We start from the raw sequence: 17,606 nt of genomic DNA on the forward strand, positions 1-17,606 counted from the left end.
GCAAACTTCACATATTGGTAAATTTGATTGAATGCTTGCATCGATGCCTTTTACTTTTTCATGTTTTATTATGTTTTTCAGGTCAATCTCATTTAGATGCCCAAACTTTTGATGCCACTCCAGTAGGCTGCTGGTACTTTCGGTTATCTTCATATGTTCTATTGGCTCATTCACATAGTATAAGTTTAATTTTCTAGATGCTGTAAGCATTTTCTTGCCGGTTTTCGGATTGATCACAACTGCTTTATTTCGACGGAATGTCACTTCATAACCATGATGAGTAATCTTTGACACTGACATTAGATTTGATCGCAGGTTGGGGACGTATAATCTTTCGCCTAGGTTTGCAGTTACGATATTTGTTTTTAAAATAACGTTTCCGGTTCCATTAATTTTCGTTGATTTATCGCTAGCAAGGTGTAGAACTTGTTCTCCGGTGTTCAGTTCTCTAAATTTTTCTTTTTGAGAGCACATATGCGACGTAGCTCTTGAATCAAGACACCATTTGCCTTTTTCACTACGTACTGTCATTGCTATTTCTGATTTGTTATGCTCCACATATTTCGCTTTGTTTTCAAAATTGGTTGTTGTGGCTCTGTTTTTGTTTTTGTATCTGCATTCCTTGATTTTGTGCCCAATTTTGCCACAATTATAGCAAGCGTATTTAAATTTTTCATTTTTATTATGAAACTTGGGTTGTTGCCAATTTTTATTGCTTTTCTTCGCAAATAATGCATCTTCTCGTGTTTCACTGCTGTTGAGTTTTCTTGCTTCAAATTCATCGATAATTTTAATTTTTAGTGTTTCAGGATCAGGTAATTTGTCCTGTGTTTCTATTGCTACTCTAAACTGTTCGCAATCATCAGGCACGCTGTACAGTAATAGAATTGTTACTAAGTCGTCGTCGATCTTCATATCCATTTCGTGAATTTTGTCTAAAATGTCAAAAAATTTTTTAACATGATCGTGCATGTCTTCATCGTTGTGCATTTTCAGCAAAATCAATGACTACAGCAACGTTGCTTTTTTTGTAGACCCTTTAGATTGAAAAACATTTTCTAACTTGCTCCAAAGTTGTTTTGATGTTTCACAATTCTTTATTTGTTTCAATTCAGAGGTTGAAGTAAATAAAATAACGAGTAATTGTTGTGCTAGCGATGTTGTAAAGTGCACATGGGTATTTGGTACTACAACAGTTGTCCATACGATGTTATGATGTTAACAGCTTCCGTCTTAATTTGCAGCCAATCAGCCATTCCACTTTTCGCAACTTCATATCAAGCTCGTCTCGTTTCCTTTTCATGTGTTCTTTCCATAAAAGTTTTGCATCCAACGTTATGCCAAGATATTTTGCATCTAAGTATCTTGAATCGAAATAGGAAAGTACCGTAATTTTTTTATTTGTAAAATCCACATGAACCGATTTAGCAGAATTCAGTTTGATGCGTCATCCTTTTGTCCAATTGTCTATCGAATTTGTAGTTGTTTGTAATTTGGCTATAGATTCTTCAACGGAGTCAGCAATCATCAGAATAGCGAATATAAATGTTGCAATTTTACTTTCAGGTATTATTGGCAAGTACATTGTGTAAAATAGGTATAATAGTGGACCGAGTACACTCGCCTGAGGTATACCAGCTTTTATCGCAGATAGATTTGAATAACAGTTTTCGTGTTTTACATAAAAAAACCTCGAGGTAATGTAAGACTTCAGAATCGTCAAAATATGATGACGGTAAATATGTTTCTAGTTTATTCAGAATACCTTTGTGCCAGACTTTGTCGAAAGCCTGTGCGACATCAAAGAATACAACAGAATACACTTTTTTACCTTTAATAGCTCTTTCAATTTTTCGACAATGCGGTGTACTTGATCTATAGTCGAATGCTTGCCACGAAAACCAAATTCATGGTTTGGTATTAGCTTTTCGAATTCTATAGCAGGCATTAGTCTCTTGTAGAATAGCTTTTCAAAGAGTTTCGAAATGGTTGGTAAAATTTAAATTGGTCTATATGGCGATATGCATTCTAGCGGCTTGCCTGCTTTTGGAATCAATTAGCAATTAATATTGCTCATCCCTTGCAGGGAGCAATATTTTGAAGATTTTTTGAATTTAGACTTAGCTGATCCAAAGTTACATGTTCCAGGTCCGATAGACATCATTATGAGCGCTTCGGATTACGCTGTCGTTGTATTTCATGAAGTGAAACGTAATTTAACAAACAACATCATTACATCATTTGGTGGATTTTCTGAACCTAAACACGGATCGTGTAAAAGCCGAACTAAGTGGTATTATACCCAAATTTCCTTAGACGATACTTTGCGGAAGTTTTGGGAATTAGAAGAAGTGACAAATCATGTTGCGTTGACAAACGATGAAATATTTTGTGAAAACTTTTTTGAACGTACCAGTGTACACAACGACACTGGTCGATATGTTGTCAGACTTCCGCTGAAGAAGAATGCGGATTTACAAAAACTTAAGTCTAGTAAGAACGATGCGCTGGCCTTACTAGACAGTGCGCAACGACGGCTGTCTCGAAATCCGGCATTGAATAAATTGTATTATGACTTCATGTATGAACACCAAGCATATGGCCACATGGTGGTGGTTCAAAATTTAGATTAATCGAATCGAAGTTCTACCACGAAACTACGCGTCGTTTTTAATGCATCCAAAAAATGTGCGAGTGGAATATCGCTTAATGATTGCCTCCATATAGAACCGAAGCCGCAGAATGATTTGTAGAATATCATACTGCAATGGCGAATGTACCCAGTAGTATTTACTGGTGATATTTAGAAAATGTGCCGTCAAATTCTCCTTCATACCAAAGATGCAGATTTACAGCATATCATATGGCGTATTCAACCTGAAAAAGTACCCACAACGCTTCGGTTACGCACTGTAACATATAGCACAAATTGTGCCCCATTTCTTGCAATAAAAGTCTTACGCACGTTGGCAAAAGATGAACAAGTCCGCTTTCCAAAAGCTGCAAATTCAATTTTAATAGAATTCTACGTTGATGATGTGCTGTCAGGATGAGCCAATCCTACGGAAGCGGCAGAAAACTCACATGAAATCCAGACACTATTAGCAACTGCTGGTTTTAATTTACGAAAATGTGACTCCAATTTTACTGAAGTCCTAAATACTCTTGAAGATAACGTGAAGGCTCGTAGTGACACGATAGAAATTAACGAAGAAGGTGAATTGAAAGCACTAGGACTTATTTGGTTTACAAATTCCGATAATTTTGGGTTTAAAAGCAATTTAGATTTTGACAACCATCTTTACACCAAGCGATTATTGTTGTCGGATATAGCCAAACTCTTTGATTCTCTTGGGTTCCTGGCAAAATTTTTATGCAAGGTTAAAGAAACACAATTGGCGACTGGAGATACATTGCATCAAATGATAATCCAGTAGACTGCGCTTCACGAGGAAGTACAGTTATGCACTTAAAGGACAATATCACGTGGTGGTACGGACCATCCTGGATTCGTTTAGATGAACACTTGTGGCAGCAATATAATATCAAGCAGGCTGCGGAAAATTTACCTTTGCTACCCAATTACCAGCAGTTATATGGAAAATTTTTGAAAGATATGCTAGCCTTGACAAACTGCTTGGAGTAATGGGTCTGTATCTCGAAAACGAAAACCACATAATTGTACAAAAAGTGAATTTTCTAACGAATACATTGCTTTACTGAATAAGAAGCCAATCAGCAAATCAAGTAAACTTATCAAATTGAGTCCTGTAATTGATTTTGAATGCACCATGCGCCTTAGTGGCAGCCTAAAAAATGCAAACATTCCTGTAAACAAAAGGTCCTCATGATCTTTCCGAAGCATCATCCATTTACTACAATGGTCATTATTCAAGCTCACCATCGTACGTTACATGTAGGAACACAAGCTACATTGGCCTATGTACGAAGGCAATTTTGGGTTGTTGGTGGGAGATCGGCTGTAAAGAGCGTAAGTCATAAGTGCATTCCATGTTTCCGTCAAACTTGCCGTCCTAAAACACAAATCATGGGTAACCTATCGCTAGAGCGATGTAACGCTTCATTACCATTCATATGTTGCGCTACGCGTGCCATTCATTTGAAACTCGTGAGCGATATGACAACAGAAACGTTTCTAGCCGCCTTAAAGCGATTTGTATTCATTCGTGGAATATGTTCTGATATATACAGTGATCGCGGCAAAACATTTGTCGGTGCTGATGCTCTAATGAAGGATGAACTACGATTATTAAGAAACCAGCTGGAAGCTGGCTCTGTGTACGCCTCAACAATTAGCATGAATTAGCATTTTATTCCTCCTGCGGCTCCGAACTTTGGGGACCTTTGGGAAGCTGGAGTCAAAATTATGAAATTTCATCTAAAACGGGTGATCAATTTCGCGTCTTTAAATTTTGAAGAACTCCACACACTCATAAAACAAATTGAAAGTTGTATGAATTCGCGACTGCTCACTGCTCTATCTGATGATCCCAGTGATCTGTCAGTATTCACACCAGGTCACTTTCTGATCGGACAAGCGCCAACAACTATACCAGAATCAAATATATTGAACACAAAAATAGGCGCATTGTTTCGATGGAGATTATTAAGCCAGATTTACCAAGACTTTTGGCGTCGGTGGCATGAAGAGTACCTATCCCAATTACAAGTGCGCAACAAGTGGAATGAAATAGAAAAAGATGTCGCAATTGGACAGTTGGTGTTGATTCGAAATGAAAGAGTGCCACCAAATCAATGGTTACTTCACCGCATTATTCACACCCATCCTGTCGCAGACGCAACTCGCGTTTTGACGATAAGAACGCAAACAACAACTTTGAAAAAGCCGATAAGTAAAATATCTGTTCTACCGATTGCTATTGAAGCAGGGCCTGAGGCTGTCATGCTGCAATAAATCGACAACACTATAGTAGAATGTTCATATATGAAATTATACTATTCTTGTATTTGTGTGTGTCCACCGACACGTAGATGGTGGAACCGCTTGCGTTCCACGTCTAGGTAGGAGATATGTTTAGAATTAAGTCTTATTTTGTTTGTTAAAATGTTAATATTATAATACTCTGGCAACCACTCGTTGAAACTACCATGTATTTTCTGTTTATTAGTTAGTTGGGTAACATCTATGATTGCGTGCGGAGGTGTAGAAGTGGAAGTACTTAACGAATAAATAAACGATTGTACGTTTGAATTTAGATGTTTGGCGAGAGAAAAGAGAAGGAGAAACGTCTTTTCAGGCGAACAAAAAAGGAAGCAGAATGTTGTGCGTCGAAAGGCTCAGACTATGAAGAACGTTCTTTGTTTTTATGCAAACACATAGCATGCCTAAAAGCAGGCAGCGTCGTTTGCGGATTGCACAATAGCAGCAACCAAGGTCAGCTCGTCAGCTTGACGGTAGGAAGTGCTGATTTTCGGTTTTCTGTTTATTGTGTTAAGCTGAACATTGAAAATAAAATAATTAAAAGATGCAATAATATCTAGTGCCAATTAAGTTATTGACGTTTTTGTGAACTATATAAAAGCTATTAAAGTGAGGTAATTATGCCTTGAAATTACGGGATCCAGCATAAGTAAGACTTTAAGACAGTAAACAGTAGTCTAGAAGTCAGTTGTGCTTTGTGAGTGAGTTGTGCTCGGTAGAAGAACTGGAACGGTTTATCTCTATAGAGCCGTTGAGCTCAGGAGTTAGTCAAAAAGAGGAGTAGATGTTGTAGGAGTTAATAAGTATTGAGATGCACAAGTTACCTCTACATAATTTAAGGAGTAGAAGTGGTTAATGAGTAGTCAGTTTAGTGAGCCTAATGTGCAACTGAACTGTACTAGTTAAAAATACAAACGTGTGAAGACAATAAATCTATAAAAATAAACATAATTAATGAACAATAATTAATGTACAACTAACTGTTCTAGCTAAAAATACAAATGAATAATTAATGAACTAATTATGTGTGTATAATAAACCATGCACTAATGTTTTAAATAAAGAAAAAGTTAAGATATATAGTTAAGCGCATAAAAATTTAACGACTTCATGTCGAGCGAATGGAAGAAAGTGTTCTGGCTAGGAAGGTGTTTGATTCAGTACCCGCAGGTGTAAAACGCGGTAGAAGACGTCCGCATCTTCGGTGGAAGCACGAGATGACCAACAATTTGGCGGTGCTCAGTATTACCAACTGGCGACAGCAAGCTACAATCTAATTGGGCTGACTAGCGGAAGTTACTCGACTCGGCCAAGGACGACCCACTTCTGTAATAGTCAACTAAGTGAGTAAGCAAGTACTTCTAAGTTTATAGAATAAGCCATAAGAAAAATGTGTATAACTTATTTGTAGAGGACTTTTTTGTTTAAGTTAAATTTAAGTTGTTCGTTTATATTAATTATGATAATATGTAAGATAAGATAAGAAGTTAATTGTATAATTCCTTGGTTTAATGACATGTTTTAACAAAGAACGCAGAATTAAAGTACAAAGTGTTATTTCTTATATTTAGATTATTAATAAATTGTTATTACGATCAATTTTTAATACGTTTTTTTATTACAACTGTGCTTATGTCGTTCATTTAACACATACAAATTAGAAATATTTTCTTAAATTAAAAATTATTTTTAATATTACTTATAAATTTGTGCTAAATATTTAATTTTTTATGAAAATTAATATTTTTGTAATTAAAATACAATTAAATATTTAACACAAATTTATACGTGTAATTTTAGTAATAATAAATAAAAATAATAAACATATTTTTTTATTTTTTTTTAAAGTGTGTATTATTGTTGCTGGTAAAGCTACGCTTTCTTTATAGTGACAAAGAAGCGATATTTAAATTTTTAGAGAATTTTCGAATAGCAAAGATAGAAAGGACAAACACAAAAATTTTATTTTAATTTTGTTGAAAATTTGGGTGACCATACAAAGCTGTTTCGAGTATTGCCAAGTACTCTTTATCAGTGGTCTTAGGAAATAATTGAATTTTCTTTAATTAGTTTATAGTCCGTATATAATTTGTTTGGACTGCAAGTGCCAGGCTTAGAACTCGTGCCTGTCAAATTAGAAGCGATGTTTAATCGTGTTTATCCACAAGTGGCCAAGGCTGCACAAACTTTCAATGCTCAAGTTCTAGGTTTTGTTGTCACATATTTCTATTTTAATTAGTGACACCAACCAAAGCACTTGCCGTGCTTTTAAATTAGAACGAGCTTATAAACTACAGCTTTATTTGGAAACACAAGTTCAACGAATTGAAAATTAACTTTTTCAGTTCGCCTTTATTTTTATTTTCGAAGCTATTCTTTTTGTAGAGAGATTTGTTATGCATATTGTCTACTTACTATATATAAAGCGCCTATTCTGGTGCTATTTACAAAAAAGCTATGCTATGTTACTCTACAGACTCGCTTTTGCGATTAGGACAATATTATATATTATTGTTCTTATTTTCACAAGTCTAATTTTTGTTTTAAGTTTGTATTATTGTTGCTGGTAAAGCCACTCGTTCTTAATAGTGATAAAGAAGCGATATTTAAATTTTTAAACAATTTTTGAATAGCAAAGAAAGAAAGAAAGGACAAACACAAAAATTTAATTTTAATTTTATTGAAATCTTTTGTAGTATATTTTGGTGCCTATTGTAGTGTATATATGTGTGTCAGAATGCTTAACAGCATAATATTTTATTAACATTCCATTCCCACACTTTGTTGCACTGTTTATGCAACGGAAATACGAAACCTCACACGACGTACTTAACCGTCTGTGAGTTTATGCTGAAGCAGCAATCACACATATGCACACTTACTAGAATAAGATGTACATACGCTGCGACGTTATGTACTTAGCGATAAGAAACTATGTAATGCTTAGCTCAAGACAACTGTCCGCTGAGCTTCGCTTTAATTTTAAGAATCATTTCTAACTCAATATTAATAAACGATTTGAACTGAAAACAACACGTATTTTCATTGCGGTTACAATATGGAGCAAAACGTTTTGGAAATGTGTTTAATTTGCATTGTTGTTTCGTTTGCGTAAGAAGACAAAATTTTGTTTCGATTTATATTGCATGTACAGTATCCCCCCCTATAACGCCGTACCCTTATAACGCGTTTTTATATTACGCGATTTCAATCCTCTGTATAACACAGGCATCCCCTCATATAACGCTGGGATTTGAACAGTTCATAGTTAACTTCGCGTACATTTGCACTTGTGTATACAGGAATTCCCCTATAACGCGGAACCAATCTACCGCCTTATAGGAGGATTATTGTATTGTATGTGTTTTAATTGATGCGTATTTAATATTTGAGTAGTTTTCAATAGATTTACTTTTTGTGGTCACAGTCTTGACGTCTTGAACATCGCGGTAGTTTACATTCGAATTGGGGTGGCGTGAAGATTGATTGTGCAGCAGAGTTTTAAAATTGTAAAAGTGTTTATTATTTCGTTTCTGCACACACTCCACAAAGTGGGAACGACCTTTTTGTCTGGCGATGATTCATATTTCAAATTTTTAAAACAATATGTTCAAATTCTTTTAGAGCTGATTTTATTTCACCTTGTTCGATGGATGGATTCACATTTCTTAATACGACCTAAACCTCTTTTGGGATCGTATGTATAAAATTCGTGGTTTTTTCCAGTTATTTCATAATTACTATTTCCTGTACTTAAGAGGGCGGGGTTCATAAAATTCATTTAAAACTGGTGGTGACTTAGGAGAGTTTTTCTCTTATTGTTATGTATGAACTTTTTTTGCGTCAGCTATGAGTTCATCAAATATCTATGTATTTTGAACTAGTTAAGTTGTGTTGTTTCGACTCTCTATGTATTGAGTAAAAAGATGTCACATGTTTAAAATGAAACAGACAAGCCTGTAAATACAGATAAAATATCAGTGGAAAAAATACTATCAATAGTATATTGGATAGAATGAAGCTTTCTTTCTTCAAAAAATAAAAAAAGAAAAAATTTGTCGACAAAAAAATCGAGAAAAAACTACAGCAAACATGCTGATATTTGGATTAAAATAAGAACAGATATAAGAATAAGTAAATACAAGATCTGAAGCGGGCTTTGGAGCATAATGATAAAGAATTCAGGTAGCTGCCTATATCAGTGTACCCATTGGAGATGCTGCTTTTATTTAAATAAAACAAACACTTATTGGCGGGGGATCATAGAATGTCCAGCTAAGTACGGAACTGCATCAGCTTGAGAAAATAGTAAACGAAATGGTGGAACAAGCAAGTGTAAATATGGTAAAACATTTATGTTAATTTTTATAATAATTTTAATACATTTTTTAACGGTGTTGTGATTAGTTTCACATATAATTTTCATATTTAAAGTAACATTACAGGTAATGTTTAAATATTAATAGTTTGTTCACTTCTGTCTTATGCACGCGGCAATCAACTAAAAATTACTACACTACTTATATCAGGATTGTTATCGCCTTACAGAATCCAAAAATTATTTACGTGTTCAAAAAAATGCATATCAATACAATGCGTCAATCAACGCCACGATAAAATTCCAAAGAATTTCACCGCTTCGAATGAAGTTAAGTATGATGGTAAATTAATACTTATCATTCTTCCCGCGTAAGTTTGAGTATTAATCACAGCTAATACAATACTGCCAACCTCAGTTGGTCAGCGCAGCCGAAGCTGCGCCTCTGACCCCCGTTGTACCTGATTCACACCTCTGGTAGACTGTCGTAAGTAGGAAAAAGCTCTTACTACCATACACACTTTCTGAATGTCGAAATTTTTTCCGCCTCTTAACAGTCATGGCTTACTTAGGAAATATTTTAACCTCTTACCCGCAGAAGGAACTTACCTCACAGTAACATTGTTGTTTAGAGTGGGTATCTGCTATTAAGGCTTAAGACCACTGTGCTCTACAAACACTTGTATCAAGATAATGTTCTGATATTCGCTTCATTCGAAATTCTAATGAATTTCCACTGGTTCCAAAGAAGTTATGTGTTTTGGACATAACTTCCTCTTTGGTAAGTAGCGAGGGCCACCAATACCTCTGATCTTTGAGATGGTGAATATGCAACTCCACGTCGAATAAATGATAAACGAATACCGATCATTCTTTCCGCTTAAATTTGGATATTAACCACAACCACTACACAGCGTGTAGTGCCAGTGCAAGGTACGTTGTACTCAACCACAACGACATCGTCTACATTATACTTAGATGGTGTTGAGTGCATTTTGTCATAACCTTGTTTAGCTTTAAGTCGTTCTTCATTCAACAGCTTTACCGCTGCATTGCGATCCTTAATTCAATTGTAGTTCATAATGTCATCCTGCTACAGAGCAAGAACTATCTTATTCTGTATTATGTCTCGCGGTTTGAATGTAAACAGTAGTTTTTGTGGCGTCCGAGACATCGTTTTATGCTTTTTATCAACCATTAAATTGTATGAGGGAACTTGTTCCACCGCTTGTCACTATTTATCGCAGGTAACAACATGGAGAGTGTAATCATGTTACATCACTCGACTCAGCAATTGGCTCGTGGTGTCAACACAGAATTGCAAATGTGTTGAAAGTCATTTCAATCAGATATATATCAGATATAATTCTGTGACATTCCCATGTAATTACTTATTTCGTTGCATACTGTAGTAACTTCGCTAGTTACACATAAATAAATACACTAATTGTTAATCTTACACCATACGCTTATCTTGCCGCCCTTTTTCTCCCAGCTGCTCTCCTCTTGTCCCGTGTTGTACAACGTACATTTACTACCAGTGTTGTACTACGTCCGTTTACTACAGTCTTCCCCTTTTAATATTGTTGGTAGTCTTGATGACATTGTGGCGCAAGCTCTTTGAGATCGTCTTAACTCTTTGTAACGTGTTATAGTCGATATTTCCTGATTGCTATTAACATCATCATTGGAATTAGTCTGTTGCTCGATAGCAGGGGATATGATCTCTTCCGGTACATAAGTTCGATTTGGAACAATGAATGGTTCAACTGTATGCGTGAATTCTGGAACTTCAAACAGTTCATTTAGTACGTTTTTTGTATAACGATACTTCAGCTAGTTTACATGTGCTTTAATAACGCACTCATTACTTGCCTGGTCAATTTTGACTTCATAATTGACTACTCCAAGTTTCTTTATGATTACAGCAGGTATCCAAGTCCATTTATTATTATTGGAATGAAGTTTATAGTAAACGTTATCCCCAATGCTGAACTGCTTTAATTTTGTCTCTTGCTGATTACTTTGTTTTTCTAATTCGCCTTCCGGTTTTTGCTGTTTAATGCAGTCAAGACGAATTTTCATTTTTCTGCCATTTAGGAGCTCAGATGGTGATTTCATACCGAGATTGTAGGATGGTGTGTATCGATAACAAGTGAGGAATTCGTTGAGCTTCCTGTCGATACTTCCCTTTGCCTTTTTAAGTCGTGATTTGAGTAGGTCAACGAACCGTTCTGCTTAGCCATTTGATTATGGACTGTATGGAGCTGTAGATATGTGATTAATTCCTTGGAAGTCGCAAAAATTTTTGAATTCGTACGAGATGAATTGCGGAGCATTATCATTAACAATCGTGTCGCAAAGGCCGTGTTGCGCAAAAGCTTTCTCAATGAACTCAATAGTTTCAGCTGCAGTAGTAGTTGAAGTTTTGAATATTTCTGGCCATTTGCTATAAACGTCTATGATAACAAGGAAGTAATTGCCAGCGATTGGATTGGACCAGCGTAATCAATATGAATTCGTTTCCATGGTGCAGAAGGAATTTTCCACTGTTGAGGAGTACATTTCATTAGACTTTTTAAGGCTGTAGCGCATGTGTCACAAGTTTTGACCACATGTTCGATATCAAGATTAATGTTTGGCTAAAAAACTTTGGTAGCAGCAAGAAGTTTCATACGACACTCAGCTGGATGTCCATTATGGAGATCTTCAAGGACTTGCTGGTGGTAAATTTTGGGAATAACAATTCTCTCACCAAAGAAAATACACTGTTGTTGGATCGTAAGATTATGTCGATGCTGGAAAAATGCCGCTACTTCATTATCTGAGATTTGTTTTTTCTTTTGAGGCCAGCAGTAATTTTGGATGTAGAACATGACGGCGGAAGTGGAAGTGTTTCATCAGCATAAGCAATAAATAATATAACAATTAATTTCTTAAATATGTAGCACGTGAGAGTATGGCAGGCTTTAATTGCTGTTTGAATATTAGTGAGAGTGATTTGAAGTTTGGTGGCTGTTTCTACCACAAAACAATTGATTTTCAGGTCCTCGTCTTCTTCTAATTGATTATATGCTATGACGGTATCTTCATCAGGTTTTACATGGTTTGCGATTAGTCGAGAAATAATATCGGCATATCCAAAGCTGTCAGTATTTATGTATTCAATAGAGAAGTCGTATGACAGAATAGTGGTTGCATAACGTTGCAGGCGAGCCGCTGTAAATAACGGGATGCCATTTTTCGGGTTGAATATAGCAAGAAGTGGCTTGTGGTCGATATGAATGGTAAAGCGACGACCAGAAATGTAATAGTGACATTTTTTTAATCCAAACACGAGAGCTCGAGCCTCCTTGTACATTTGAGGATACTTCCGCTCTGCTGCATTGAATGTAGCTGAGTAGTGCATAATTGGGTGAAGCGTTCCGTCATTAAATTGATGCATGAGAACTGCACCCATACCGTATTCTGAAACATCAGTAGTTAAAATTATTTTCTTTGCTGGATCGAAGTGCGTGAGACATAGATCAGAAGCTAATACATTTTTAATCTTGTTGAATGCTTCATTATGGTGTTGTTTCCACTCAAACTTTTTATCTTTTTTTAAAAGTTCATCTAAAGTACCGCGAAGGCTTTTCATACTTTTAATGGATTTCCTTGGATTGATCGAAGTTTCCCAGGATGTGGTCTGATACCATATTGATCTACCGTGTGTCAGCAGAACTCGACAGATGTTTCTCCAAACTTACATTTCTCGGACCAAAGTTTGACTCCATAATCCTGAATACGCTTTAAGGTTTTAAACAGTTGAATTTTGTGGTCTTCTTCATTAATTCCCGAACAGATCATATCATCAATAAACCCAATGGTATTGGTTCCGCTAAGCATTGTGTCAACAATCTGTTAAAAAATGCCAGGGGCTATTTTAACACCTTGCTGCAGTCTAAGTACTTTAAATAAGCCGAGGTGAATATTGATAGCCATCAGTTTTTGAGATTCTTGGTCCAATGGAATCTAGAAAAATGCATCTGATAGGTCAATTGTGCTAAAGATTTTCTTATTAGCGAGTTTGGAGAATGTTTGGTCAGGCGCTGGAAGAGGATATTTATTTGGCTCTAGACCGTCATTTAGACCTGTAGAATAATCGGCACATATACGAATTTTTCCATTCTTCTTTCTTACAACTACGATTGGCGCCGCTGACTGTGAGTATTCAATTGGTGAAATTACTCCAAGATGTTGAAGACGTTCAAGTTCTGCCGAAACTATGGGAGCTGCTGCATATGGAACTGGTCGAGCGTTACGATAAACGGGTCGCGCTCCTTCTTTTAGCCTCAGAGTCGCTTGGGTCTTCGTACAGCAGCCAAGGTCATTAGAAAAGAAAGACGGAAATCTAGCCTTTTTTTCATCGTTTAATTTATCGCTACTAGTTAGTTGGATTGCTTTGCAAAAGGAACAGATAGGCACTGACCATAAGTCAAATGTCGTTATCCAATCAATTCCAAACACGTTCAACTTAAGTGGTGTGACATAACACACAACATATTCCTCTCTTCCATTTAGGTTCTCAACACAAGCAAAGCTGCTCAGAAGAGGAATTACATTTCCAGAAGCATCGCCAGCTTTTTTATTAGTAGTTTGTAGGATTGGCTGACCAAGTTTGGTCCAGTTCGATTTGGAAATAATTGTTATGTCCGACCCGGTATCAAGTTGGAGTTTAATTGTAGATACATTGAGATTTGGTCTGACATACCTACGATGCTGCTGCGTTCTGTTAGTTTCGTCAATTTTCTTTACACATGATGTGTCAGGCTGATATTTTCTGCGTCGCAACTTGCTTGGCTTCTTATTGCAGTAACCATTTTTGTGGCCAATAGTGTTACATGCTGAACATTCTTTGCCTTTAAATGGGCAATCTTTAAACCAATGAAGACCTCCACAACACCAACATGGCGTTGGTGGTTTCGAAGTTTCGTCTTTTGTTGAAGAATTTGATAGTATTGATTCATTTTTGCGTTGATATCGATGGTGAATTGCAAAAACTTCTGAACTTGAAGATGGCTGGACGACAGTGTATTTGTCTTGCTTCAGACAGATTTTACGTTCAGCTTCATTAGCGAGGTCTTGAAGTGTTAAGTGCATGAAGGCATCCTTTTGCGTGGATGTTTTTGTGTTGATTCATTGTCGAGTCTTGCAAGGAGTTTCTCGAGTATTAACGAATCATGTGAACTCTTCAAGCCATTGACAAATATTTGTACTTTAAACTCATCGGGAGTGCAATTAACGATGTCAAATTTTTCACAATGTTTGTTGACGCGAGCAGCATACTGAGCAAAGTCTTCATAATCCTGTTTTGAAATTGTAAAACATTTTTGGCGCTGAGAAAATTTTGATTGGCGATATCCGAAAATAGACGAGAGTTTGGCAACCGTTTGCATGAGTGTAAGCTCATGGGGTTCCTTTGGTAAGATTGAGTTTGCATATTGCTCGAAATCCAAATTTTTTAATTTGCTAGTGAGCAATCGAACCGTAATTGGCTCAGTGAGATGTGCTGCTTCTATAGCGAAAACTGATTTATAACGCTTGTACCATGATTCAAATGTGACTTTATTTTCAGGATCATTGCAAAACTCTAGCATTGAGTCAGATAGATTCCTAAATGTTGACGAAACTGCTTCTGTAGTTGAAGAAGGCGTATCAATTTGTTGTAGTGTCCGCGACAAACGAAGCTCCTCAAGCAAAGCGTTATTTGATTTTTGCACAGCTTGCAACAACAAATTAAACTGTTCCGCATTCATGTTAGTTTTATCCTCGTCGCCAATGTAGTAACTTCGCTAGTTACACATAAATAAATACACTAATTGTTAATCTTACACCAAACGCTTATCTTGTCGCCCTTTTTCTCCCAGCTGCTCTTCTCTTGTCCCGTGTTGTACAACGTACATTTACTACCAGTGTTGTACTACGTCCGTGTACTACGTCCGTGTACTACACATACGTTAATGACATGTTTTGTGACCGTATCTTTAACAGTTGGAGCAATTGCAAAATTTTCATTACGCTTTGAGCTTTTTGGAAAGGGATTAAAGTGATCGATGTGTACAGTTCGAAACGGTATTAGTTTAATATCGCTACTGTGAAGTTCACCTTCGTTTTTACCTCCTGAAACCTTATTATACGTTCAATCAATTCAAGATTTGAAATATAATTTTATAAAGTTGCATATACGAGAAAACCACATGTGTTTGCTTATTCGTTCAATTGTTTTTTCTAAACCAATATGACCGGTTTTATCGAGTGCGCTGTAAACAATTTGCCACCGTAGCCCTTTTGGAACCACCAAAAGATTTTTACCTTTCATATTTCTGTACAGTTTGCCATAGTGGATAATAAAATCTTTGCTTACTTCTGGATCGCCATTTTTTGACTGTTGGCTTGATAGAATCATCATGAAGCTATATTTCGAAAAACCAATTGTCGCTACTAACTTATACTTTATCGATAGAGATGCCGTTTCAAAATCATGTAATTCTTAAACCGACCATTCGTTGCCGAGCACGGTCTTCTATTTCAATGTCGCTCCTGTCCACTCACTAATTTGTTTAACCGTAGTTTTCAAAAATTCACACTTTTGTGGGTTAAGGGCAACATTTGCAATACCTATATAAACCGTTTAAGATACGCGCCAACTCTTCGTACAATTTGTTCATTGTTACACTACCAAATTGTACATCGTCTATATAGTTCATCATGTCGTCAGGTGCGACAATTTATTTTAGCGATAAAACGCTGAAAAAGTGATGGAGCAATTTTATTTTCCGACTGTAAAGTATTTAAGTCGTGTGCGAGTTACGCTAAGTTGCGTTCTAAATGAGAGAAATTCTAAGTTGTGCCGATAACATAGTGATGTGTCGATACGTGTTGATAAATGGCTAAATGTGTGCAGTGCAAAAAATCCCAAAAAATTTCCTATTTGGTTTAGCATCAACTTAGCCTAACTCGCACACGTCCTTAAAACGTTTTGCTTTTCGTAATTGTTCTCCGCTTTCTTTGGACTGCTAATTTAACCGCTGGAAATTTACACATAATCTATCCTTTTTTCCTTTTTTCTCTTAAGTATAGCAAGAAACAGCAAGTTACTTACTATAGGCATTAAAGGAGATATTACCATCACTTTTCCAATCAGTCAAATGTTATGTTTTCGCAAAGAGCAAATATTGCATATGTACACATATTGCAACAAATTACATTTTGTATAAAAATAAATAATTAAACTAAAATTAAAAATTAAAATGAATAATTTATTTAGAGCAATGTTCAGAATACAGCAAACTTTATCTTTTACAACAAAATTAATAACAGTTCACTCTATTTATGCCTTAATAAGTATTGTCTTGACAGCAACAAATAAGTTCAAAAACTTAAAGACCTTTTCAATTATACTTTCTTCATGTACCCGCATAAATTTTTATATATATTTATGTGTATATATGTTTTTAAAATATTTATTTTCCACAATTTTGCATATTTTAAAAATATTTCATTTCCAAAATTTAAAAGATTATTAAATTTTTTAATTTTGTTTGAATTTTTGTTTCCAAACTTTTGAAATATGATTAAAATGTTCGTTGAAAATTCCAATAAAGGTTTACAGCTAATCGCTAATTTCTTTAATGATATTTCTTTAATGTCCTTTTGCGTACAAATTAGCTACTTTAAGCGAACATCTTGTTCTTTGCCATATTTAAATCTGTCGAAAGAACCTAATGGATATTATTGTATCATTGTCCCTCTTGACTTAAATACACGATAACTATAATCATAATGAGGTATATTCTTTTGACATGAATCCAATAGAACACGTGTCGTTTAAAAATCAGAATCACAAAAACATGATTCACAAAATTACCACCATCTTTCTGAAACTGCTTAACGAATAAGCCACTCGCATTACAATGGTACCAAATCTTAAAACTGATCTATTGTGAATGATTAGTGGAAGAAAATAGAAAATTTCAGTCAGACGCCAGAGAAGTTTGTTTATTATCTATAACTATTGCGAGTGTTGATTAATAAATTTAAATACTTTAAAAAAGTATTTTTTTTAAAGAAAGTTTATGAAGATTACTGACAGTTAAATTATTTAAGGAATTTATAATTTCTGTTTTTTGTTCATTAAAAAATGGAATACATCAATAAAACAAAAACATATAATAAAAGCAAAAGGTTGTAAGACAATTGCAAGAAAAATAGAACAGTGTTAAATACTGTTCATTTAGTATTACCTAGGGCCATGTTATGCAGAGTGCCTCAGGCATTGCATGA

General features: G+C 35.5%; 2 protein-coding genes across 2 annotated transcripts in view; both read right to left on the reverse strand.

The window, feature by feature from the left end:
- Positions 1-990, reverse strand: part of LOC119689491 — a 5,678-nt gene extending 4,688 nt beyond the window's left edge. Inside the window, exon 1 of the mRNA XM_038104328.1 lies at positions 138-990. Coding sequence (XP_037960256.1) covers positions 138-990 — 853 coding nt within the window. The remainder of the gene's footprint in view (positions 1-137) is intronic.
- A 12,305-nt stretch (positions 991-13,295) lies between these two features.
- On the reverse strand, positions 13,296-15,729 carry LOC119689511 (uncharacterized protein K02A2.6-like). Its single transcript, XM_038104348.1, has 4 exons — positions 15,688-15,729; positions 15,280-15,450; positions 14,477-15,115; positions 13,296-14,432 (listed from the first exon to the last, which is right to left on the reverse strand). The coding sequence occupies exons 1-4, from the start codon at positions 15,727-15,729 to the stop codon at positions 13,296-13,298; spliced, it is 1,989 nt and encodes a 662-aa protein (XP_037960276.1).
- Between the last annotated feature and the right edge of the window lie 1,877 nt (positions 15,730-17,606).

The sequence above is a fragment of the Teleopsis dalmanni genome, chromosome 1 (assembly GCF_002237135.1).
Source record: "Teleopsis dalmanni isolate 2A chromosome 1, ASM223713v2, whole genome shotgun sequence".
In the NCBI taxonomy this organism is placed as follows: domain Eukaryota; kingdom Metazoa; phylum Arthropoda; class Insecta; order Diptera; family Diopsidae; genus Teleopsis; species Teleopsis dalmanni.

Coding starts and splice junctions, on each gene's coding strand:
- LOC119689511 (XM_038104348.1), bottom strand. CDS start 15,729: ATGATTCTATCAAGCCAACAGTCAAAAAATGGCGATCCAGAA. Junction 15,451..15,687: donor CAAAAAATGGCGATCCAGAA/GTAAGCAAAGAT, acceptor ACGTATAATAAG/GTTTCAGGAGGTAAAAACGA. Junction 14,433..14,476: donor TAATACTCGAGAAACTCCTT/GCAAGACTCGAC, acceptor TCCACGCAAAAG/GATGCCTTCATGCACTTAAC.